The sequence below is a fragment of the Leptonotus elevatus genome, chromosome 11, assembly GCF_054856555.1.
Source record: "Leptonotus elevatus isolate MCC_2025b chromosome 11, RoL_Lele_1.0, whole genome shotgun sequence".
Taxonomy (NCBI): Eukaryota; Metazoa; Chordata; class Actinopteri; order Syngnathiformes; family Syngnathidae; genus Leptonotus; species Leptonotus elevatus.
In genome coordinates this window covers 12,974,428-13,000,114 of record NC_141249.1, presented here as the reverse complement: position 1 = coordinate 13,000,114, position 25,687 = coordinate 12,974,428, and the positions used below count along the sequence as shown (strand labels likewise).

The 25,687-nt window shown below is 38.1% G+C and overlaps 1 protein-coding gene and 1 non-coding gene across 2 annotated transcripts in view; one reads left to right on the top strand and one right to left on the bottom strand.

Moving 5' to 3' along the window:
- The window catches only part of cacna1ea (calcium channel, voltage-dependent, R type, alpha 1E subunit a), a 92,284-nt gene that overhangs the window by 43,093 nt on the left and 23,504 nt on the right, over window positions 1-25,687 (bottom strand). The window contains exons 3-5 of the mRNA XM_086088801.1: window positions 20,035-20,303; window positions 10,911-11,017; window positions 10,693-10,832 (exon numbers count right to left, since the gene is read on the bottom strand). Of these exons, the coding sequence (XP_085944927.1) occupies window positions 10,693-10,832; window positions 10,911-11,017; window positions 20,035-20,303 (516 nt within the window). The remainder of the gene's footprint in view (window positions 1-10,692; window positions 10,833-10,910; window positions 11,018-20,034; window positions 20,304-25,687) is intronic.
- trnar-ccu (transfer RNA arginine (anticodon CCU)) lies at window positions 4,135-4,207 on the top strand. The gene has a single exon. It is a non-coding gene; the product is annotated as a tRNA-Arg (tRNA).

The following is a 25,687-nucleotide window of genomic DNA, read 5'->3' as shown; positions in this document are numbered from 1 at the left end:
TATTCCGTTCTTTCAGCTGAAAACGTTCTCATCTTACTCGACTCCCCTCTGCTCTGGTGTTCCCCAGGGCTCAGTCGTTGGTCCCATTCTCTTTATAATTTGCTTCCATACACTTGGCTATATATTCCACAAACACAACATCCACTTCACTGTGAAGCAAAATAGTTATTTAATCCCTACAAATAATATATTTTTGTGCATCTGTGTGCGTACAGAACAATTAAATGCTCTTTCAATAGAATATACAATTAACACATTTACCTGTTTCCATTCATACAACAAAAGCAATAGCTTTGTGTTCAACTAGCATCTTGTGTTTTTTTTATAATGTAAAATCTTTAACCTGGCTCAATAAAAGATGAGCAATACTGGTCTGAAGCAGCACACACTGTGGTAAGCCAGTCGCACCTGCCTGCCGTGACATGTCAGGACTCATGACGCCTCCACACGGCGTAGAGAATCTGTTGGGACAACTGCCAGGCTGTGATAGTGACAACATTGTGACTTGTGCGCTATGTCACTGACAAGATGCAAACCCCGCATATCCACAGTAGGCTGTGCTTACCACCAGTGACGTGCAGTCAGGATAGGCAAGGTAGGCACTGCCTGCCCCAGGTTGAAATGAAATTTAAAACCGTTTGGCTTTTTCTATTTATTTTAATTATTTCTTTCATTTCAGAAAGCCTACACTACCTGCAGGTTTAAAAGTGACGACATTTGGTGATTTTCATACCTCAATTAAAACGGACTCATTAGGCTGTTTTACAGGGAGATATTCCCTTTATTACATTTTTTCCAAGCGTCCGGGCGGGTCCGAAATTGTCTGTTTTTCGTTGTGCGGCAAATGGGAGGCGGAGTGCACTGCAACGTTTACTGTGGCTTGCAGACCGTGCACTGGCTGTGACGGTGGCCCAGAACTTTAGCTGAATGGCAAGTGTTGAGCTGCCGCACCAGAGGCAAAAGGTACGAACAATAAATAATTGCTTTATTTTCTACCCATACAGAGGAGGCATATGTTAAAATAGTTGGCATCTTGTATGGCATCTCGTATCTGAGTATCAAATATCTCGAGGTCGGCTGAGTGTCCTCTTTTTTTTGGAAATGAAAAGATGGTCACCCTAGGATACGTTGTACACTCGCCTGCCGACGCACAAATTTGTAATTGGTGTGTGAGTCTCAATTTGCGACTGCCTGCCTACCCAAACCTAGAGCTCGCTGCCCGTCACTGCTCACCACACACAATATGAAGGTACAACTGCACATGATTTTGTAAGAGCGAAATCAAATACTCTGATAATATTTAGTTTTTAGTGACACTGTTAGAATTATATTTGTCATTATCTGCAACTTAAGTGGTGGAAATAAGTTGGACTAAGTTGGGCACTGTATGTCCTGGGTACTAAAAATACACAGCCCACCACTCAGTAACCCAATAAAACTCAACACAAATTAAATGTATCATTTTTTTATGTGGCAAATGGTGCTCATAACAAAATCCTTGCACCATTTAAATACCCACTGTAAAGCAATACTTCAGTGTGTCATAAAACCATTTCTTGTGGGCAATTACTGTGAGCATTTATAACGTAACCCTGATTAGTTAAGCAGACCTGAGACGATTTATGCTGAAAATCTGCTCCTGAAGTCTCCAAAAACTTTCAACTGCCATTATGCAGAACATCCCACGAGACCTCAGTTGTGCGAGCATCAGAATATAAACACTGTGGGCTACATATTCATGCCGAGTGCAAGTGTAGCGTAAATTGTGGTTTAATAGTGCGCATAGGTGGAGTTTCCTTTCTTTTGGATATTTTAGCAGCTATGTGCAGTTAGAAAGGGGGGCTTGCACCGTTGTGGGCATGAACACAGCCAACTAGCTTCACGGACAATAGACGCAGCTATCATGAACAAATCGTGTCTATTGGGTGAATAATACCTGAAGGCTAATGTGGCTGCTGAGCATATATTAACTTATTTGCTCCCAAAAACGTATGATTACATTCTATTTTAAATGTTTTAAAGTGTCCCAAAAACATATTTATATTTTATATATATATGTTTTTTTTATGCTAGAGCAGGGGTGCTCAAGTTCGGTCCTCGAGAGCCCCTATCCAGCCTGTTTTCCATGTTTCTCTCCACTGACACACCTGATTCATGAGCAGGATCGTTATCAGGCTTCTGCAAAGCTTGCTGATGAGCGGATCATTAGATTCAGCTGTGCTGCAGGAGGGAAACATGGAAAACAGGCTGGATAGGGGCTCTCGAGGACCGAACTTGAGCACGCCTTTGCTAGAGCATATAGAAGGCGTTGATGCAGCTTCTCAACTGCAAGGAACGGTTGAAGAAATTGTAGTTATTACACAAACGGCCAGCAGGTGGCAGCAGAGCAAAAGAGATCAACCAGGGTCATGTTGAAAAAAAGCTAATTTACTCACAATTTTAAATAGATTTGTGACTAATGATGAAACTTAGCTATATTCTATTGCTAATTGCGGCAAAACAGAAACAGATAGAAATATACTTTTTTTCCTGATAAAATAAGAGACTCTAATCTTTCCTTTGGTTGGTTACATGTTTTTATAACAATAGAACACAATATTCTGTGGGCCTTGCAAAATCAGTCAAAATCCAGTAAAACAGCCAGGAGTAAAGGGGATTGCTTCAGTGAAAATGGCTGGGAGTGAATGAGTTAAGCGGTCTAAAATAACCTAAAATACTATGGTTATGAAATTGGGGTGGGTGATAATTTTTTTTTAATCATAATTAATCGCATGACTTCAATAGTTAACTCATGAATTATGATTAATCGCAAATGTTACATTGGTTCTAAATGTACAATAACAATTTTTTCCTAAGTTTTCTCATACTCTTGTTAACATAAAAGTGGAAAAAATGATAAACTAATATAAATATGGCTGCATCTTTTAGTCATTGATACAGTAATTCACAATAATTTCTAAAATTTAGTTAAAATAAAAAGGTGTACTGTACTGTAAAATGTGATATTGATTATTTTTTTTTCTGCCACTAGATGGCATAATTGCACTTGTAAGACATTGATGACAGCTCAGTGCATTTTCTTTTCATATTAAGAGCTATCTAATCTTTAACATAAAGTAACTTGTGAAATTCTGCACATTTTTTAAATTGTAAATTATAACTTGACCCCAGGCCCAGTCTCCACAAATATATGCATTATAAAATAAATGTATTACTGCTAAATATTGACATGGACATTTCTGCTGCGTTGCGACTGGAATTCCCCCAGTACAGGCTTTCCAAGGAAGGGGCGGTCATTAATCGTGTGTGGCGTTAAAGGAACTTACAATTAACTCAAAATTAACGCACTAATTTGGACATACACATGTTTTCTTGCACAGGATAGGCTGGCTTTGTGAATCCTCCAAAATACTAATTTATAGCAGCTATGACCCCCCATTGGCCCACAGCGCAAGGGTGGGGGTGGTGTGTGTCTTGACGGAAAAAGAAACTCTTCGTGAAGTCCTACACTTGCAGCCCTCGAGCTCACTCTGACGTAAACTGAACCCATATTCACATGTTATATTATTTTTGAAAGATGTTATGCAAAACAAAATCGCTACAATACTGGCAACAATACTGTGACTGTAGTTTTTGGGGAGAAAAATAAAATAAAGCAAATGGAGCAAATGAGAGGCACACTGCAATATATATGTTTACTTCCCTGTAATCTATTATGAATTAACAATATGTATTGCAATTGCAATTGATTGATTAGATGTTTATTCGTAAACTTCAATTGGGGGTTGTAACATATTTTGAATTAGTCTTATGTTGCTCCAGGTGATGTCCTTCCATGCTTAACATACTGTTATTGTGCGAGGCCCTGAAAGCTGAATAAGGAACGCGACAGTCTACGGGCAGCACGGGCAGTTTGATTTTCTTTCTCCACATAAAAATACTATAAATATTATAATGGACTGACGAATAAGCAATTTGAAGCAAGCACACTTTGCCCTTTTTTTCTTTTTGCCAAACTACAAAGAATTACCTATAGTAAAATTATGCTGTATCATTTCATTTTTGACCATTTTAATTTGTCCTGTCATATTATGAAAAAATCATGTGTATTTTATTGACATGTTACTGATATGTGCCCCAGTGGCCTAATGGATAAGGCACTGGCCTCCTAAGCCAGGGATTGTGGGTTCGAGTCCCATCTGGGGTGGTAGTTTTGTGGAGAACAGCACAGTGCTTGTAACATAACATTATATTTTCTTCAGCTGCAAACTCAAAATTGTGACTCCATTGCCATCTTGAAAATGCAATCTCTCTCCTTGCTCCTTTCATGTGATAGTGAATGATAAGTGTAAGTGAGATTTCTCTGAGCTGTATATCAATATTGTTGATTGCTATGCAGTAAGAGAGAATAGTTACTACTATAAAAAACAACAAAAACTATATATTGGACTCATGCGTTATTTCTGAAGCATTTCCGGCTTCACTGTATTACAGCAGCTTACTGGTTCACATATACAGTAGTGGTGAATGTCTTCATTGTGTCTGCATGACTGTATTATACTGCCCCCTGGTGGCATTAATGGCATTTCCAACCATTTCAATGGAAAATGATGATTTGAGATAGGAGTGTTTTGAGTTTCAAGGTTGGCTACAGAATTAAACTCATATTTCAAGGCACCGTTATGATCCTGGGTCATCATGCAATAACAGAGACGCAATTGTCCTTAGTGTACTGTCACATCGCTATTAACTCATTCACTGCCATTGACGGCTATAGATGTCAAAATTAATTTCAATTACAATTAGTTTAGCATTTTTTCCCACTTTTTTTTAAACAAGATTATAAAAACCTAGAAAATAAATATTGTACATTTAGAACAGATATATAAAATGTGTGATTCATTGTGAGTTAACTAGTGAATCATGTGATTAATTACGCAAAAAAATTACGCCTCTAATTTTTAATAATCTATTATTTTTCTTTTTTTTAAGAAAAAAAAGAAAAGATTATTAAAAATTAGAGGCGTCAAATGTTTGAATCATAATGAATCGCATGACTTCTCTAGTTAACTCTTGATTAGTTACAAGTTTTATATCTGTTCTAAATGTACAATAAAAAAAAGTCTAGGTTTTCATACTCTTGTTAACAAAAGTGGGAAAAAATGTTAAACTAATAGAAATAGTTCAAATGAATTTTTGACGTCTCTAGCCGTCAATGGCAGTTAATGGGTTAAAGAGTAGAACAATTTATATTGTTGTTTTAATGTAGCAAAAATGAATGCAAATTCAAAGCGCAGTTTCACTGGAATTGAGTTGGCTCCCCGCCTGCATGATGGACACTTTCATCTCACTGCAGCACTTCATCGTCTCTGGTCACAACCAGACGAGACTGACGAGACACGAATGCCTTCGATGAGCTTTTGTTTCATGGCCCACTCAGCCGCTTCATGGTAGCATGAAGAAGAAGGGGGCAAACGGGGACAGCGAGCTTATCAATTTCCTCAATGCCGCCGCCTTCGTTAACAGATTGATTCTGGATCAAAGAAAGCGACGTCACCCACCAGACGCAAACACACACGCCGTTGTTTTTACACCCACGGTTCCACTTGGCAAAGAGGTTGAATGCGATTATGATGGCAAGGCAAGATATGCGAGCACTAAATGTGCATCATATTGAGTAGGGAAGTCAGTGACAGCCTGACCTAGGGCGGGGTCCTCTGTCACCACGGCAACAGCTCTCGGGGACATATGCATCCCTGCTGCAGGCCGCCTATGTCATCAATTGATCCGATGATAAAAGGGGAATACGATTGGTGGAGACAGCTCTCCCTCTCTCCTCTCCCTTTCGCTTTTTGTGTGTGTGTATGTGTGTGTGTGCTACTCAGTGTTACAGGTGTATGACTGCCAAGCCGACAGAAGGCGATGCTGGCTCAAAGTCACGTAGTAGTGCTCCATTTGGCAACACACACTGTATTTTTAACCGTCACACTGTATATTCCTTTTCCTATGTCATCGTGATAGGCGCTTGTCATTAACTGATACAAATCTTTACATTCCTTGGAAATAACATGAAGCGAATTTTTCCACATAGTCTTTTACTCTGTCTTGCACATCCGGGTGACTTAAGCACGCGTTGGGCGTCTCCTACTGCCAGCTGTTATCGTTCTAATGGGGGCCTTGTCACTGAGCAAGACTGCAAAGGTGCCAATTAGCATGTAAGATCACGCATGGACACATTTTTCAGCATTTTCTCTTGCTTAACCTCTTTTTTCCCCTCTTCACATTGATCTCTTTATTCATCTCTTTCCCCCTGCCTCTCGTGATGTCACCTGATTTTTCTTCTGCAGCTTCAACTATTAAAAAAGACATCTCTAAGCGTCGTCTATAATTTTTTGCCTCCCCCTCACTCGCCATCTGTGAAATATACAGCACCCCATAAAGCATGGAGGCATCTTAGAGAGGAAATGGTGTCACCCAGTGTTGATACAGTAAGCAAAGGCTTTTGTCAACACAAATATTGTAATGTGAGTCAGGGGTTTTCCGCTGAGAGAAGGTTTATTTATTTTTTTATGTCTCACTCACGCAGGAATATAAAAATATACTACAATGTTTAATCAGGCTGGGGTTTTGTCTGCACGAGTCATATATTAAACCTTGAATGAAACTAGATTTAGTTCAGATGAGGTAGCTGACATTGGGAGCTGGCAAATTACTTTGCTCACATTACTGTCATCATATTTTCATTATATAAATTAATACTGCGAGTACATTACTAAAATCATCAATTTTTTTAAAGTCATTTTGTACCTCTAATTTGATTTTTTTTTTTTTTATATAAACCATAGCTGAGGAAAAGACAAAAATAAAATGTCTTTCCCTCATTTGCCAACAGACAGAACTACAAAGTTTCAGAAGTGACACAGAATTAGCAACATTTCCAAATGTTCTAAATCCAAAACAATTCAACAATTCATTGTACATAGAAAAAAAAACTTCAACGATTCATTGTACATTCAAAAAACAAATAACAAAAAAAAACTACTTCAAACCAATAACATTAAGTTCATCTATTCCAAATAAGGCGTGCTATTACCATAGCAGCGGTGGCTAACGCTAGCTTAGTATTGCTAGCGCTGCTATTTTGTTGAAACTAGACATCTTTCTCTGAGTCTGTTTATCACAATTAAACACTTTTTATGATTACTTGCTATTATGAGTGGCCATGTTAGTGAGTTAATGGTAATTTGGACAAGACTGAAGAGTGGGGAGGTAATTATTAAAGTGAAGCTATGTTCAGATCTTGCTAGTAGTCTTAACACTGCAAACAGTCTTTTAAGCAGTGTAGAAAGGCTATTGTTTACAATTTTATATGCTGACATAACTTTGCAGGATGCAAAAGCATAGGTGGCTCCTCCTGTTACTTCATTATTTGTTGTTGTTTTTTGTCTGACTTATGCATACTGTGTGGTATGGTTTTTTTTTGTTTCACATTATTATTTTGAAGAAGAAAATTGACCAAGCTGGTACTTTACAGTAGAAAGTAGCAATATTATGTTGCACAGGATTTGAAAAGCTTATTTAAAAAAAAAAATCAGTATTACATGTACTATTTTAACCACGGCACATATTTTAGACGAGAAATCTACTACCAAGCAAAAATAGCACCAAAAGTGCATATACTGAAATAATGACCTCAGCTTAATTCACTCTCAAATGTATTCTTATTCAATGTGAAATTTGAGCCTGTTTAGTTGGACATAAAGTAAAGACTTATTCTTTTGTATGAATGACAACAGGTGGATACACAGGTTAATTGTATATTCTGCTATCTAATGGAAGAGCTTTTAATTGTTCTACGTTGCTGGCATATTATTTGTTGGAAATAAATGTTAAATTTTGGACCAATTAAGTGAAATAATTTCCCGCAGCACATTGAATGATCTCTCAAAATATAATAATAAGCCACAGGACAGTAATCGCTTGCTATAAAACTTTAACCATAAGTTTACATTTCCAGCAATGTGAACATTTGTGTACTTAAAATCCTGTAAAAAAGACTTTCATTAAAAAGTTCTGACTCAATACATTCCCCATATATGTTCAAAACACTGCATAGAAGGGGATCATTTCAGAGCACTCATGAATAATTTATCATTTTCACACACACAAAAAAAAAAGTCATATTTCCACTAATTACATTTTTCCTCTACAAATCCTATTCAATTCTTATGCTGTAAGGACAAGCTCACTTGAAAAAAAAAAAAGGGCAGTCAATTAAATGTCGTATGTGAGCGGGCTTGTTTGAGAGACTGCACCTAATTACTAGCTCCCTGGCAGCATTGCCTGCTCACCTAATATCATCAGCGTATCTCATAAGCGTCATTGGGTGTATAATGAGGCTCTGCACCTCTTGTGACATGTATACGTGTACTGGAATGGTAGGAAAACCAGAAGGCAGAACATTCACATGGCTATATTCTGATTCTCCTCCTGTGCCCACAATGATCACTTGGACAAGCATCTAGCAAACCTCTTCGTGGAAGTGAATGTTAATAAAAAGAAGACCTGGATGATTCTATCACACCTCAGTCATGAATAGTTGATTAACTCTAACACGCATGGTGCAAAAATGGAAAATGTCTGAGAAATTTGAAGTGCCAGTCGGCCATAATGTAGCCCACCAAGTTAATCATGCAACATGCGTCAGGACTGGCTGACTCCAAAATAAAAGTGCATGTTAGTAAACCAACTCAGATCCAAGTCCAAGCCGTGACCGTTGGAAGTCGCATAGCAAGTCTGATTACAACACACGTCACCCCTTGGGAGAGCCTTTGCGGTCTTACTACTTTCCCCATTTGTGCCTGTGCCATTACAATAATCCATTAACGACTGCTTGTCTCGCCGTGTTTTAATTAAGCTTCTAATTCTGGACTAACAGTACCTTCTCCTCAAGCGATGTCAATTGATCATCAGCTATAGCGAGCTCTACCACCCCCCCCCCCCACCAGCCGCCCCCCCTCCTCCTCATTGTCGTCTCCGCTCCGACCTCGCATCCTTCCTCTCTCCTGCTGCGAGAAGAGCCTCCTTGAGCCCAAGCCTCAATTGGAGTCATCAATAATGGAAGACGCCGGAATCATATAGAATTCTCTAAGAACGCCGTCAGATTCCCATCGCACTCGCGTGCGTGTGTGTGCGTGTGAGGCTAATATGTTTCCTAATCAAGCAACTACTTTGATATCAGAAAAAATCGCCTTCTCGTACCTCTTAAGAAGTGTGGATGGTTTGCACACTATAACCACTTCACAGCTCCGGACAACTCTGGAAACAGGTCCAGTGTGAATTACCGGGTGCTAGGATAGCAACCTTTACTATCAAAAGAGCCATTTTAGGCCAAATGAATAACAAAAAAATCTGTCTGGAGCCGCAAAACATTTGAACATTGTGATGAAGATGTATTTGTGTTAGTCTAATGTGCTGAGGGCCCAAGAGATAATTAGAGCTGCACCATAACAGGAAAAATTTGCAGCATCCAATACATTTTCATCTTTTGGATTTTATTTGATCTTTTAGAATTTGTCATACTTTGCTTTTCATAAATTTTTCTCCACCAATGCCCAGATGAGTATGAAGAGCCCTGACTGCTTTACTCTGACTGCACCTATCAGCTTTTATCTTCCCTTTATAGTAGAGTGTGCGGACCCTCACACTCCACAGTTTCTCTGGGGAGGGAAGGGGCGGAGTTTTTCTTACCTCATTTGACGTCATGTCTTTGTTTGTCAACTGTGGCTGTTGCTTTATGGTCGTGCATGCGCACCATGAACGGGCCTGACACAGATGCTGCAGTCACGCTTTGGGCCAGAGGTGGCAGTCACCAGTAAAAAAGTGACAAACTGCACAAAGATCCTTCCGACATTTTGGGCAATTTTATGGACATATTATGGTAATTTTCTGCCCCTCTTCTTATTTTCTTGGACATTTCATGGCTATTTTTTTTCTGCCCTTTTTTCTGCTATCAATTATCTGACATTTTTTGACACTTTTGTGGACATTTTATGGTCATTTTCTGGATTTCTTCATTTGTTTTTGGACATTTTATAGTTACAGTATTTTTTAAATGTTTTCTTAGCTGCTTTTTTTCTAAATAAACTTTCGGACTTTTTTGGAGGGAGGCATTTGTTTACATTTTATGGTAATTTTCAGGAGTTATTTTGTTTTTGGATTTTATAGCTACTTTTTGAACATTGAGATTTTGGGCTATTTCATGGACATTTTATGGTAAATTTGTGCTTTTTGTCTTCCTTTTTGGACATTTTATGGTCACTTTTTGGACATTTTTAGGATTTTTAAAAACTTTTCTTAATTTGACAACTTAAAAAATTTTACTCTGATAATTTTTGAATATTTAATTATTCATTTTTTTTTAAAATCTAAATCATTCATTTTAAAATGGTTTATCTAAGAGATAAAAAATAAATATGTTTAAAAAATATACTAATTTCTACCATTTTTTTAGCAACCACAGGGAGCCACAGGAGAGGGACTAAAGAGCCAAATGTGGCTCCAGAGCCGCAGGTTGCAGACCCCTGCACAAGGGTATTCTTATCTCAAAGACAAGACTATGCAATATGTATCTCGATGCATAGGGTGCCACATGACTCTAACTTCTCATGAGATCATGCCGCATCGACTCACCCACTGAGCACCACAATGAAATCCATGACATTCCATCCATTCCTGAGGTAGGAGCCTTTATGGAATACAAAGCCCAGGGCAATGATCTTTATTCCCGCCTCCAAACAGAACATCCCGATGAAGTAGGGCTCGGTCTTCTCCTATTGGGGCAAAGCAAGAGTGTCTTAATCAACAGTCCTATCATAAAGTGCAATTCAATGTTCATATTATTGTCTTACCAGTCTCTTTGACATTGGCGTTTTGTCCTCTTCGGGTAGGTGTTGCTCAAGAGCCAGGACGATACAGTTGGCAATGATGGTGGCGAGGATCATGTACTCAAACGGAGTGACGGGAGGAAGTTAAGGAATACAAGATAAGTGTCCAGAATGATGGCTTCACGAAGACAACTTGAATAAACCGTCTGAACCGGTTGGTTTAAAAGGTCATGAAGTGTCAGGTGATACTGTCCCATTCCAGTCCTGCAGGGGCAGTAATGAGCACGGCAATGTTGTTTTTGTGTTATCGTGCTAACTCGTGCTCAGTTTTAACACTATCACAGAGGTAGTATTTTAATAAAAAATATCTTCTATATGTATCCATCCATCCACTTTCTATCACGCTCGCCGCCATGGATGCTCATGGATGACCTGGAGCCTATCCCAGCTGACTTTGGGTGAGATACGAGTCATCTTTTCTGCTGAATTAACATGAACATGTTGCTAAAATCTAGTGTTAATAATTTTTTAGTTACTGGGTGTAACTCTACCAATGAGTTAATTTTTTACACTTTTGGAAGTGTAAATTTAACTCGGAAATAGTGAGAACTATATAAACTCAGGGAAAGTGTTAAATTTAACACTATGGGAGTTACATTTACACTTCCAATTTTACTGTGTAGATCAACACTACAGCACATTAAACATGGCCGCAAAGTCATTGTTTATCATACCATCCACAATCATAATTTCACAAACTAAAATGAACACATACCAAATAACTCAAAATATAAGCAGCAACACATCTTAAGAGAAACATTTTAGTATGATTTACCAGACAATGCATTTTACTTTGCCATTTGTTTGCTTTTGTCATTTTGTTCCTTGTCGCGCGCACTGTAGCGCTAGCTAAGCGCTAATATCCAAAATGGCGCCCACCGTTTTGCATATTGAACCTGGCTCATTCATCTAAGTCATATCTAAGAAACATGGTGACTGGGAAATGATAGAAAATGATATAAATTCTCTACATACACAAAGACAGAACTGATCAACTTAATCTAATAGCAAATGCTACAGAATTTGTGACCGGAAATGATAAACGGATGCATTATTTGGGGGAAATTCAAGTAATTTATTTCACGATAAGCGCACAGATAGAAAAATAACTGTTCAATACAATACTTTTTGTCAATATTGGCTGTCATTAATTAATGTGTGCACTGTGCAGGGGTACCTAATATTGTGGGCAATGAGAGGATGAGACCTGGTCAATCTATGAGTGCACTCAGGTGTATGTAACTGGTACCTCACCTTTCATACCACACTTACCAATTATTCCTTGCTCCCTACAGAAACTGACGATTAATTTAGTCAATCACATTGGCACTGCTAAGCTAGAGACAGTAAGGCTATTACTGTTTCTCTGTATAACATATACAAAGAAAACGAACCAACCTTGTTATAAAACCCATTCAGACTGACACCTTATCTCGGCTGCAACCGCATTGAAATCGTGTCCCTCAGACTTCACACTGTGCAGAGGCAGGAGGATGGAGCAAGGCAGCACCAAAGAGATAATAGGGCAAGAAAGACAGATGAGAAAGTGACCGAGAAGGAGGAGACAGGCTGATGCTTGCAAAACAAGCGGGTGAGGAGGAGGAGGAGGAGGAGGAGGAGGAGGAGGAGGAGGAGGAGGAGGAGGAGGAGGAGGAGGAGGAGGAGTGGGAGGCAATGACACCAAATTAGGCTGACACCAGACAGATCGACAGCGCGCGGCTGTTGGTACCCAGTGGGGTTACTCTGGGGCATGTGAGTTATGAGAGGCTGAACAAAAAGAGCAAATATACGAATGTTAACACCCACCAGCTCTAACTTGAACCTGGGCCGTGCTGCAAATTAGCCCAGCGGGCTGCTACACACCTGTGAGGCCATCAACAAGCAGCAGACAAGCAAATGTCTTAATGACATAATAGCTGCATCAGCATGAGGTGCTGCCTTCTTCCTTATTGTATTTTTTTAATTTATATATATATATATATATATATATATATCATGCTGGTAAGATAAATGCTGCCTCCATGTCCTTAAACAGCACTCAACAGGAGGGAAGAAGATGTAATGGAGGGAGGAAGTAAGGCAGAAAAACAAGTTGGAAGGGGGTATCCACGGCAACAGGTTTCTCTTGGCGCCAAAAGTCAATGCTTGGTGGTTACTGGGGCAGCCTCTAATCTTGCGCTTGGGATTAAAAAAACCAAAAAAAAAAACAATCAAAGAGAGTAGATTCCGATACTGTGAAATTAACACCGAAGGCCTTTCAAAAATAGATGAATGAGGCAAATAAATCCTTTTGTGACCACTTTTTGCCTGTTTGCTTTTTTGATCTGCACCCGATCCTTCAATTTCATAACAGCAAAATCGGCACTGTTCATTCAACACCTACAACACTTTTGAAAGTGTTTAAAAAAAAGTACACTGAGATAGAGTTAAAACAACACTGATGATAGTCACTGGTCAGTGTTGATTTTACACTACACTAGTTGTACAAATATTACACCAAGTTAACAACTAGCGTTGTACTTTTTAACACTCAAAACGAGTTGCTCTCATTAACACGAGAAATGTTAATATTAACTAACTATTTAAACAACAATATTTAAACAAAAAGAACGATGTATTTCAACTCAGGGTGTCAGTTTGTGGAACAATCTGGATTATAAAACTAAATCATCTCAGTCCATTCATGTTTTAAAAAATTGTATAAAAGCTCAATTACTGGAAAAGTATAAATAGCACAAAGCAATGCTCTTGAATCATTTTGTTTGTTACCAAATAGCTTCTTGACTGTGTCATTTATTTTGTGTTGACTATTATTACTATTATTGTTTATTTTCTTTCATTTTTATTCTCTTTTATTTATTGATTGATTGATCAGGGGCAGATACCACCCGTTTCACTTCTTTCTGTCCCCTTGCATTTCTTTTTTTAAAGAATGAATATTTTTTTTTTTATTGAATTTAACTCTGGTTGAGAGTCAAAAAATACTACAGTGTCAATTTAAGATCCCAATTATTTCCCTCACACTGTACAATATAATTACATTCTATACATAAAAAAAATACTAAATCAGTGATGGGTTCATGAAGTACTGCCTCCATGAGGGAAAATACGCCCAGGGGCTAGCAGGTTGTAGCCTTTCTTTTTTTTAGGGTCGGGGCTCAACACGCAACCACCACTTGCTCCTCTGTTAATCGACATGGTAACACAATTCTCAGCATTGATCCAGCGGTATATGGGGCAAAAAACGAGAAATGGATCACGAGCATCAACAAGGGCACATAATAAATTCGTATTTTGACAAAAGCGTCGCACAGACTTCTTAGTAACTAAACTAACAGAGACTCAACAAGAGTCTGTAAACGAATCACTCCGGTCCTCCCTGAGTGCTGCGCTCTCACGCCTCGCGCAGATTCATCAGTCCGGCGCCTCGCGAGCGATCCTCTGAGTCACAATGACGCTCGCGCCGCGCTGCAATTCCTCAAAACACACGTGTAAAAATAGACACAAGAGACGGGCTGCCATGCCGTGTGCAACCGCCGATATGCTCATGCTCCACCTCGCATCCACACACTGAAGGTGAAATTGGAGAAGGAATTGATGGCTTGTGAGCCTCGCTTAATGGAATCATGGAAAAATGAAAGAGGCGGACAACACCTTTCGGATAATTATAGTAAGGCTGAGCCATTGAAAAAGTGTGACATTAAGAACGATTGCAACTTAAACGACGTAGCGTTAACTATGTTTGACACAGTCGTCCCCATCCGACGCGTCACCTTCACACTTCAGCAGGTTGCTTCCGAGAATCAATTTTGACGATAAATGCAGTCAGCCATCAGTCAGACAAAGTCAACTCTTAGGTAACTTCTGGCCAAGAAAAAATGGGAAACGGCAACCTTTGATTTGCTCGGATATAGACCCAAATATATTTAGATTTTTGCCATGGGAATAAATGGAAATAGAAACAAGTTACATAGACTAATGGACATAAGAATCCCACTTTGGGTGTCCTTGTCTCCCCATGAACCCAAGATGGGAGCAGGTCTTTGAAAAGAAGCAAGCACAGAGAATTTGTATTTTTTATGTGTTTTGTTTGTTGCGTTTTATGCTGATCCTTCAAAATATTGCTCCAGTCTTGTGCAATGTGTGATGGGTAGCCTACTTTCCCCGAAATCTTCAGAGGTTCCACAACGGCAAGCTGTTAGAAGACAACATGCCCGTTTGTACTACATGAAACCCACCTCCATCGCGGGTTCCGATTTTGCGGTCATGCTATTTAGCAGATTTTCTTGGTACAGTTTATAACCATTTTGTTTCGGCCTCCTCTGTTAGTCGTAACTCCACTGTCGACCACTATTTTGTTTGACACTAAAGAAGAAGAAGAAGCAGGATTCTGCGATTAATCTCAGAATTCTGAGAATAACTGAGAACAAAGTCAGACTTCTGACTTTATTAGTGCTACTGTTATTCTCACTTTAAAGTGAGAATTGTGACAATTCTCACTTTAAAGTCAGAATTCTGAGATTAAAGTTAGAATCCTGCCAAACTTTTTTTCCCTCTCTTCACTGGCCCTAATCCTCTTCTGTACATTTCAGATCAGTTTTTGCTGAAAATTATTGAATCATTGAGTGTATTCCAGAATCTTTTTTTTAATGAAATTGAATGATCATATCAGCTAAACCTAACACACTTAAATATTTAATGTAATGACTTTATATAAAAGTATTGACATGGCACCACATCTGTTGTGTTAGTAGGATGCGATGTGACAGGTTTCACCTTTTATTTTGGCTGCAGTATTTCCCACTATACTGTATTTTCACATGAGAAAACATTGTGTTAACTTTGCTCTTAAGTAAACAAAATATGACATCATCCTTCAAGTGGAACATTTTAAAACAGAGCAAACCTACTCTACACGGTACATTCGGAAAAAAAATAATGAAATTAATCAATCTAAATATCAATTATTTAAAGGTGTAGCCTCTCAATGGGGGCACTTCCTACACCAGGGAGACCCAGGAGGGATCAAAAAAAGAGGAGCAGCTGTCAGTCTTCCCTCAGCCTTCAACGTGAAATTCATTCCGGTTTGTTTGGTTAAAGCTACTTCCTCTCCACATTACCACAAGACACAGACAGATAAGTCGCCATGTATCAGCCCTTGCACACAGACATGCTTGTGTAAAAATACATCAAGCAATCTAATCATGTTCATTGAGCACTCCCAAAAAAAAAAAAAAATCCTCTCACGGAGAGACGAGTGATGCTCGAATGAACGCGCAAGTTGACCTTTAGGAGATTTACTGCAGGGACTGCTGCACGTGTCTGTCAACCATGTACATTTTGACAGGTGACTTCAACTTCCAGTTGAACCAATTATAGTATGACATCGACTTCCTTGTAATAGATGGCATATGCATGAGGGAGATATCTAAAGATCTTACCCATTCATTTAAAGTGTGTATATGTATGTAACTTTGAAAGCAAGCTAACGCGTTTTATAATATAAGGGCCAAAATATTATCACGAAGCTCGTTTTCAGGTGTGGACAAGATGGAGTATGGGTAAGATGGGTGCAAAATACCGCACTGCAAAAAGAAGGCCTTAACCTCTGCGATGGTTCGTAAGCGCATGAGAAGGGAAGTACAAAAAGTAAGTCAACTCAAATTCACAGCAGTAAGATTGTTGCATAAACGACTCACAAAAAGGGTGACATTTCCAGATGACCCTAAAATGCACTTACAGATTAACTGAGTCGGACCTATATGTGAGGCTAAAAAGACTCCATAGTTTACCCCCCAAAAATGGATTTATGTAAAGTGAAGTCTAGAAAGATTGCATTTTTTTTTTTTAAATATAAAAAGTATTTGTGTTAAGTGATTTTACTCATTTATTTTCTACTAAAGTAACATTTAATCTAACTAAATCACTTTTAAAACAAGTAATCTGTAAAAAAAAAAAAATAATAATCAAAAAACATTATTTATTTTTTGTTTTTTTATTCATTTTATTGTTTAAAATTATTTTATTCCTATTTTTAAGGTACCTGGCAACATGGTTTGTGGCTAAAAAGGGAAGTGTGGAGAGTCTCTGCTGCCAAAATGCACGAGTGCAGTCAAGGAATGAGGCTATCATTGCCCTCCCTCTCACCCGAATATAATATCCAATATACGGTGCCTTGCGAAAGTGTTAGCACCCCTCGAACAAGCATAAAGATAAAAATGGGGATTTTTATTTATTATTTTGGGCAGGAAACAAATGTGAAATGGAATGAAATTTGCATGTTTTAAACTTTTTTTGACAAATAAAAAACTGAAAAGTACACCCCAGATACAGAGAGACTGGTAGAGTTACAGAAAGGCAAAATGTATTGGTTGATTCCTGGACTTTCCCTCAAAAGCCAATGATCCCACTTTTAGTTTTCCCAATTTTCCTTTGCTTAGCTAAACTTTCAGTGACTCTTAACTGTGCATTTAGTCAACGAATATATAATGTTACTGCATGTGTGACTTGATTTAAAAGACACATTCAGTTTAGCATCTCCTTGACAATTTCTGTGCCTTCACGTTGATTCACTAACCGGAGCACACCAACATTCAAGCATCTCTCCTCCATAAAATGTATTAGCTAACCATATAATCCAGTGAGTGACGACTTGTTGCAATGGCATATGACACAGTGATCAGATATCCTTACATATAAATCTTCTTAATATCTGTTCATCATCTGCAGGAGAGCGCATTAGATGTAATAGGACACTCCCTCCTAAGCAGCACATTAACCTGCTTCCTGTCACTACAGCGTACATAACACTTTGATTTAAAGCCAATCGTATAGGGATAAAGGTGCAAATACTGCCATTGGTTTATAAAACAATAGCAAGATTTCAACATTGCCTGTTGATTAGATTTCATTCCGACTCTATTTTAATAACGCCAATGAATGGGCAAATGCAAAGGAAACAACAATGGATGACGCTTCACAATAGACTGCTTTCTCTCTCTCTCTCTCTCTCTCTCTCTCGCTCTCTTTTTTTTTTTTTTATCCAGTAGCAGACGATCCAGTTATTCACAAGAGTGCTGTATTCAGCACAACAATAGCAGAGAAAAGGCCACACCTGGCCTGGACACCTGGTGAGTGGGACCACAAACGCACGCACGCACACACACACACACACGCAGGCACCAATGTCTATTAGCAAGTGATCGCAGATGGAATAATAAAGTTGCTTCATTTGGTTGTAAAAAGTAGTAAATAGCTCTAAGCAGAATTAGGAATATATTACATAATATGTTTTTTTCCCCCCTCCTGTTTCATTATGCACACAATGGAAGCATCCACCCCCCCCCCCCCCCCCCTAGAATCATAATGGCACACCCATCTGACCATTTGAAGGGAAAAAGCAGCCTGCTAACATACACAAATACATCAGCTGGATATTTAGATAGATGTTGTAGATGCACAGACAGACAGACAAATATTGACTTTACTAATCACTTGAATTAATGATTGTAGTTTGCATTTGCAGTGGTGAAAAACTGTATTGCGGAGAGTTTTTTTCTATCATTTTTTTGTTCCCTCATATTCAGTAGCTAAATAATATGAACAAAGTATTAGACATTGGTCTGACATGAGAACAATGCAACAGTGCAACTCTACGAGCCTAAAACACGTGTCTTAAAATAAAGTCTGTGAATTATTCTTTGACACTAGAACAGACCTGTGAACCTGCTTGGATTTGCAACTAACCATTCATTTTCTATAACTGTGTCTTCAATTTCACATTTTTGGGGGTGAGGGTGGCTACGTAAACATAACCATTTAAGTTATGTAATTCCATAATTTTGAAACAGACAAGGAAGGCATGTACATATACACCGTGTGGCAAAGTGGAATCTATCATTCGGTAGCATTTTTGTACAAAAACTAAAGTTTTGTATTTTTTATTAGCTAAAGATTTGCAATTTTCCTAGTTCCCTTGCAAAAAACAAAACAGATTAATTTCCCAGCCAATGTGAGTCCAAGGCTTGAATTATGAAAAACAACAACAACAAAACAGGCTGGTTATTTTTCAATATACAGTTTTTATGCCATATGACCTTATAAGGTCATATGACATCAAAACTGTGCCCAAAAAAATCTTGTGAGTGACTCAATGAGTAACCGGTACAGGCAGTTCCCCATCTCTTGCCCATAGTAAGCTGATAGCTTTGTTGTTTTCTGTAGATGTGTGCTTGACATTCTGATTTTGATGTGTTCACCTTAAGTTTACCTCCTAGACTGACACCACCTACTGCACACCACTGCAAACTGCAACCGCAATGATACACGTATTGCTATATTAGTATACATGTTAAACTATTATGTTTAAAAATCATGTTTAACAAGTCCGATTTTTTTTTGTTCCGAGTGGATCCTACCACAGCATGCAGTGTACCTAATGAAGTGTCTTGTGTGATAGGAGTGATCGTGCATGCTATCCATGGGTGTTTCTAGCCTATTTGGGGGCCTACATTGAATCACAGCATCACTACAATGTAGTTTTTTATTATTATTATTAATTTATTCTGTATGTAAAATGTATTTATTTACCTTTTAAAACAAGCTAAACACTGTGTAACCTACTGTGCTTGGCTGAAATGTAATATATTAACAAGGAAAATACAGCAACCCACCCCACTTAAAACCATGATATGTGGGTTTTCCTCATGAGCATGTGTTAATTTTAAAGCCAAGGTGCTACTTAATTAACAAGTTTCACATTACTGTATAACTCCTATTAGGACACAGAGAGAGGGGCGGGTACAATTGCGTTAAAATGTACAAAAGAGTGAAATGTTTTTGCCTGGTCGGGGGTTCAGCACCCTCGAATCTCTGTTTCTAGAATCGCCCTTGAATTGCTATCCATGGTGCTGAATTTTACGCGTTGCTTGTGTCATCTCTTGGGAACACTTTGTCTAAGATTCATATCTCAGTAAAATCTCGCACTCATAGCAATATTACAAGTGTGATTATTTGGTTCAAGTGGATGCCATCAGAAACATGTTTGGACAGCATTAATGCGCAGCTTGTTCAAGAAAAAAAGGATATGGCCACTCAGTGATTTTCTTGGCGTACTTGCGGACCTCGTTGTCCTCCCCAAGGATGAAGAGAGACCTGTTGACGGTGAAGCAGTTCTCCCGGACCGGGATTCGGTTGTACAAGGCCATGGCGCGGGCACGCTGCGCTTTGGTCATCTTGAAGGCTGCGGGGGACACGCCACCTGTAGACGCTGCCGCTCCATCGCGGCTCCTGTTGCGCTCCGAGCCGCCGTCGCCGGTGCTCAACAAGACCGGAACGTCGTCCCCGAAGCGGGCCATTCTGTCCAGGTAAACAAAAAGAAAAATAGAAAGAAAAGAAGAAACGGGCAATGGTGGGTGATGAGAAATCGAGGTGATTAAAAAAAAAAGGGCGCGGTGCTGCGTTCGATTGCTCCCGGTGACCAATCAGTCCATCATTAGTTTTTGCTTAGAAAAACACATGAAAAAGCATGTTCAGCTTTGTCTTTTCGCGTGGTCGAGGGGGGGGGGAAAAAAAGCAGTTGACCACCACTTTGTGCGTAAAACCAAAACGTATCCTCCAAAATCCACACACTCCCTCAAAATCCGCACTGGAGCAGCAACAGGTCACGTCAGTTGAAATAATCCAGCATTCATAGTTAGAGCTTCGTTCCTCGCTGGAAGAGAAATAAACTTTGCCATTGCTCCCTCAAAACAAGAGAGTCGAATTTCAGTGTGAGGGAGACGCTTGCACCTCTCCTCCACTCTTTCCACACACACAAAAAAAAAACGGGAGACGGGACCTGCACGACGTGTCTTCATGCAAATATGTCACGCCCCCTTCCCTGGTCGAAATCCAATTTGGTTTAGCAATGAATATGCAAACAAGTTCTACATCAAATCCAAAGGGATAAGAAATCATTGGATGGCGCATAGCAAGGGAATCAATCGGCGGTTATTATTTACACAACAATGTGAAGGACAACTTCAAGTGCGTGTCTAATTATAGTGTTCATACAGGAGCACGGATATGTTGGTAGAAGGTTGTTTTCACTCGATTATACAGTTATGCCATTAGTTCCATGAAACGTATTATTTCTCAAATGACACTTCCCAATTGCAATGAAGTGAAATGCAATTAATCTGTACCAGCCTCCCAAAACAAAATCAGAAAGAAAAACTGTAAAACAATAAAAACATATTTATTTGTTAAAATGTGGTCTCTTTTATTATTTACTATCATTATTACCTTTCTTTTTGGCAGTTAGCTGATTAGCTTAATGGTGCATTAGCACCACCAACTAATATTGTTCATCTACTAAAATTAATCCAATCTGAGCTATGGGTGACCGGATGTTGTGAAATTTGCTGCCCCATCTAGTGCTGGGGGTCTGAAATACAAGCAACGGCTCTTATCTTAAAAAACATTGAAGTCAAGGCACTCGTATCTCAAGGCAACACCATATGCTATCCATCCATAAGTTCCTGAAAATGCATGCAAACACTACGGGACAATTTATTAGGTACGCTTGTAACCAGTGCAAAAGGTGCATCACGGACATCATCATCATCATAATAATCATAATAGTAATAAATTGGACTTATACAGCACGGTTCCAGGACACCCAAGGATGCTTTACAGATCAGACCAAAACAAAGTTTTTCCACAACAAATTCTTAATTTTGCAGAAAAACTCACCTATTTGCATTGTTGTGCTCATTCTGAAATGCCCTAAAATGGCACAATGTGGTGCCAAACTCCTATCTAAATAGGAAAGTAGTACATTTTGTCTAAGGAAGTATGTTAATAGTGGCAGATCCTAACTTTGTACTGTTCTAGGATCACAGTTTGTGGTATAGACTAGTGATTCCCAACCATAGTAACATAGCACACACCCTCATTTTTTATGAAAACCTGGGCTTAGTAAACTCCTGTATTTTAATGTTAGTCATTAAGATGCTACTTGTAGAGTCAAGTATTTTTTGGGTACATGGTGTAAAAAGAGAACCACTGACTCTCCTTTATATAGAACCTGCAGCTAAAAATAATCCTCATATGGCACCTTATTAAAATCAGACTCTTGTGCGTCACCACAACGGCGTGTGTTTGTGTTAGGCCTCTTCCTAAAAATAGAGTACGACTTTTTCACCGCGGTTAGATGAGAGGATCACCATCTCCAACAGGTTACGCGTGTAATTGAAATGAGAGTAATTGATGGCACTACATTGTCCTCATGTCAGGCTGAGAGTCACAGTTTTTTTTGGCTGAAAGGTGAAGAGGTTATTATGGTAATTAGGTGTTGCCGGCGGATGATTAGGGAGTAAGGATGATGTCGACTTCCTGGTGAAAAAGGCATTGAGCCAAGTATTCGCAGCCTGGAATTCACATGATGGTTGGAGTCTCTATTTTTCCCCACTTGCTCAAACATGGTTTTTTAATATATATATATTTATAGTTGAATGTGACTTCAGTGTATTTAACCCATTGAATGTGAAAAGCAAGTTGTTTAACTCATTCACTCCCAGCCATTTTCACTGAAGCAATCCCGTTCACTCCCGGCTGTTTCACTGGATTCGGACTAATTTTGCAAGCCCCACAGAATATTGTGTTCTATTGCTATAAAACCATGGAACCTGGCAAAAGAAAGATTAGAGTCTCTATTTTTATCAGGGAAAAAAAGTACATTTCTATCTGTTTCTGTTTTGCAGCAATTAGCATTAGAATATAGTTAAGTTTTGTCATTAATCACAAATCAAAGTGGGGAAATTAGCTTTTCTCAACATGGCCCTGGTTGATCTCTCTTGCTCTGCTGCCACCTGCTGGGCGTTTTTGTAATAACTACAATTTCCTCAATCGTTCTCTGCAATTGAGAGGCTGCATCAAAGCATAAAAAAAAATAATAATAATTTTTTAACGTATAAATACTTGTTTGGGACACTTAAAACATTGACACATGAGGTGACTGTTATGAGTAGGTGTCAATAATAAAATATACATACAGTCTCCACACTAATAACCAAAAAAAAAAGGTTACCAGGGTGACCATGTTGCATGTTTGACAACAGGCTGACAGCATCTTCTCTGGTAACAGGACTTAGCGGCACATAGCACTGAGATGCAAAGATTTCCATCCAAAAATAGAACGCGAGAACGCACATATATACCTGGCAGGCTCTTGTCTGAAATCTGGTCATTATCGTTGTTTCTGCCTTACGAAATCAGCCTCTGACTCATGAGAGCAACAGTCAGGAGACAATGCGGCAACTCAAATGTAAAGGGAGAAAACGGAGCATATGGTCGACGTGTCAATAAAACTCCAACAAGAAAAAAGGACACACCACTTGGAAATAACTTTAATATTGAAAGTTCAACAAAGTGGACCATGAAGATTCAGCTCTACAAGGGAGTTTTATTTCCATATGGTTATCTTTGCTGGTAATGAGGAAAAGGGCAATGTATGCGTAAAAAAAAGAAAGAAAAAAGAAACTTGTTGCAACAATTGTACAGTAATAAATGAACTATGTCCGTCATCGTGTTTTGCCAAATGGGTAGTTTTGTACTACCCCCTTCCCCACACACACAAAAAGAAAAAATATATATATAATAAAATACAATAAAAAATAAAGGAAATTGGGTGGTTTTGTACTTTTGTATAATAATAATAATAATAAAAATACAACCCAATTTTATGTGTTGTCCCAATTTTGCATTAACCCCTTTTTGACCCAATTTGGGTTATTTTTGCTATTAAAGAAACTGAAGGTCTTTTCACTTAACTCATTCACTGCCATTGACGGCTATAAACGTCAAAAATTCATTTTAACTATTTATTTTAGTTTAAAATTGTTTTCCCACTTTTGTTAACAAGAGTATGGAAACTTAGAATTGTTTTATTGTACATTTAAACCGACATACAATTTCTGATTAATCGTGAGTTAACTAGTGAAGTCATGCGATTAACTACAATTTAAAAAAAAAATCGGCTCTTGCCCCTAATTTTTAATCTTTTTTTAATTTTTATTTTTTATGAATTTATGGCAGTGAGTTAATTAAACACGATGAGGATTTTACACTAAGCTGTGGTGTCATTAGGGCTTATTTTATTATTTGTTGTGTATAAGTATGTCATTGTTGATAATTTATGTTTTTATGATGTAGTGCTGAAGGCAAGGAAGCCGCTGAAATAAGTTCCATTGTGTACACAATGACAAATAAAAGTTCGATTCAAACAAGAACTATATTTGCATGTGTTTGTGTGCTGCCATCGCTTGTCAACACATTTTCATCTGCGTGGCGGAGGCACTTGATGACAAGCATGGATGAGGATTAGAATGTGCAGGTAAGCAGGGAATTTAGTTACAGTGTTTTTTATGAATCTAATAAAATAATAATAATAATAATAATAATAATTGGTTAACGCACAAGTGGGATGTTTTGAAGCAGTATGTAACAAAGTATTTTATATATTTGAAATACACTTATAATTTTTTTTTTTACCTGACCTGGCTCATCTGTCCATTTTTAAACAAATAATGGCCCCTGAGCACAGATACTAGCTCACCCCTGCATCCGATAGTGTCTTTCAAATGCTTTGACCTCATGACTGATTATTTCTTTCTTGATTTAAACTTGGTCAGTTAAAAAAAAAGAAGGCATTTTTAGCTACATCTCCGCAGAAAAGTTGTTTTCAGCTTCACATTGTTGATATGACATGTCACTGTCAAAATAGTTTCCATAGCGACGGCATGGCGGGAAAAGCGCAAATGTACCCAAGTTCCACAAATTAATATATGGCTCTACAAAGTATCTTGGATGCTTGAACATACACAACAGTAACTTATTCATTCTTTAATGTAGCTTTATCTAACAAATTATCAATCAATATGTAATCAGTTTAATCACTCACCAGACACTTCATTAGGTACACTTGGAAATCTAATGAGATTCGCTACACAAGCTGTTAATTAGCAATGCTCAGGTTTGAAATGATTTGGGATACATTTCTACTTCTACTCCAATGTACTTTGGTTACCATATTTAGCCACACAAGAGCGGCAAAGTATTCCAAAATGGATCTCAATTTGATTCAATTCAAATAATCAATCAAAATTGAACATTATTAAAATCATTAAAGGCAGAATTTTTGACACTGTAAATGTCATATTGGATCTCATCATCTTACGCGGAATATTCATCAAATATTGCTTTCACTTATTGCGAGCTCCAGCTCTCCTTGTCAGCATCTCTCCAAAGAATACACATTTGAATTCAAGCACCATAGTGGCAGTTATAAAGTAGAATGAAAATTGTGATACATTATTGAACTGCAATATAATTTTACATACAAATATAGATACTCAAAATCCCTGGAAAGCGTTATCAGGTTTTTTTTGTTTTATTTTTTTCTAATATTAACAATCTCATTCATTATGGTTTTTTTGGTTTTCTGTTTTTCAGATTTATTTTCTATTTGTGTGAATACTTTCAGTTTTTGTTTTTTTCTGTTTGGGGAAAAATATATTTTGCTTTTGTTAATATTTTTCTGCTATTAAAATAAATAATATTAATTATTAATAATATAAAAGAACAGGAAAAAATATTCCAAAAACATGAAAAGAAAAATATTCAGAAAAGGGGGGCGGGGATTATTCAAAAACAGAGGAAATTATTATATAGAAAAAAATAAATACTCAGAAAAAAATACA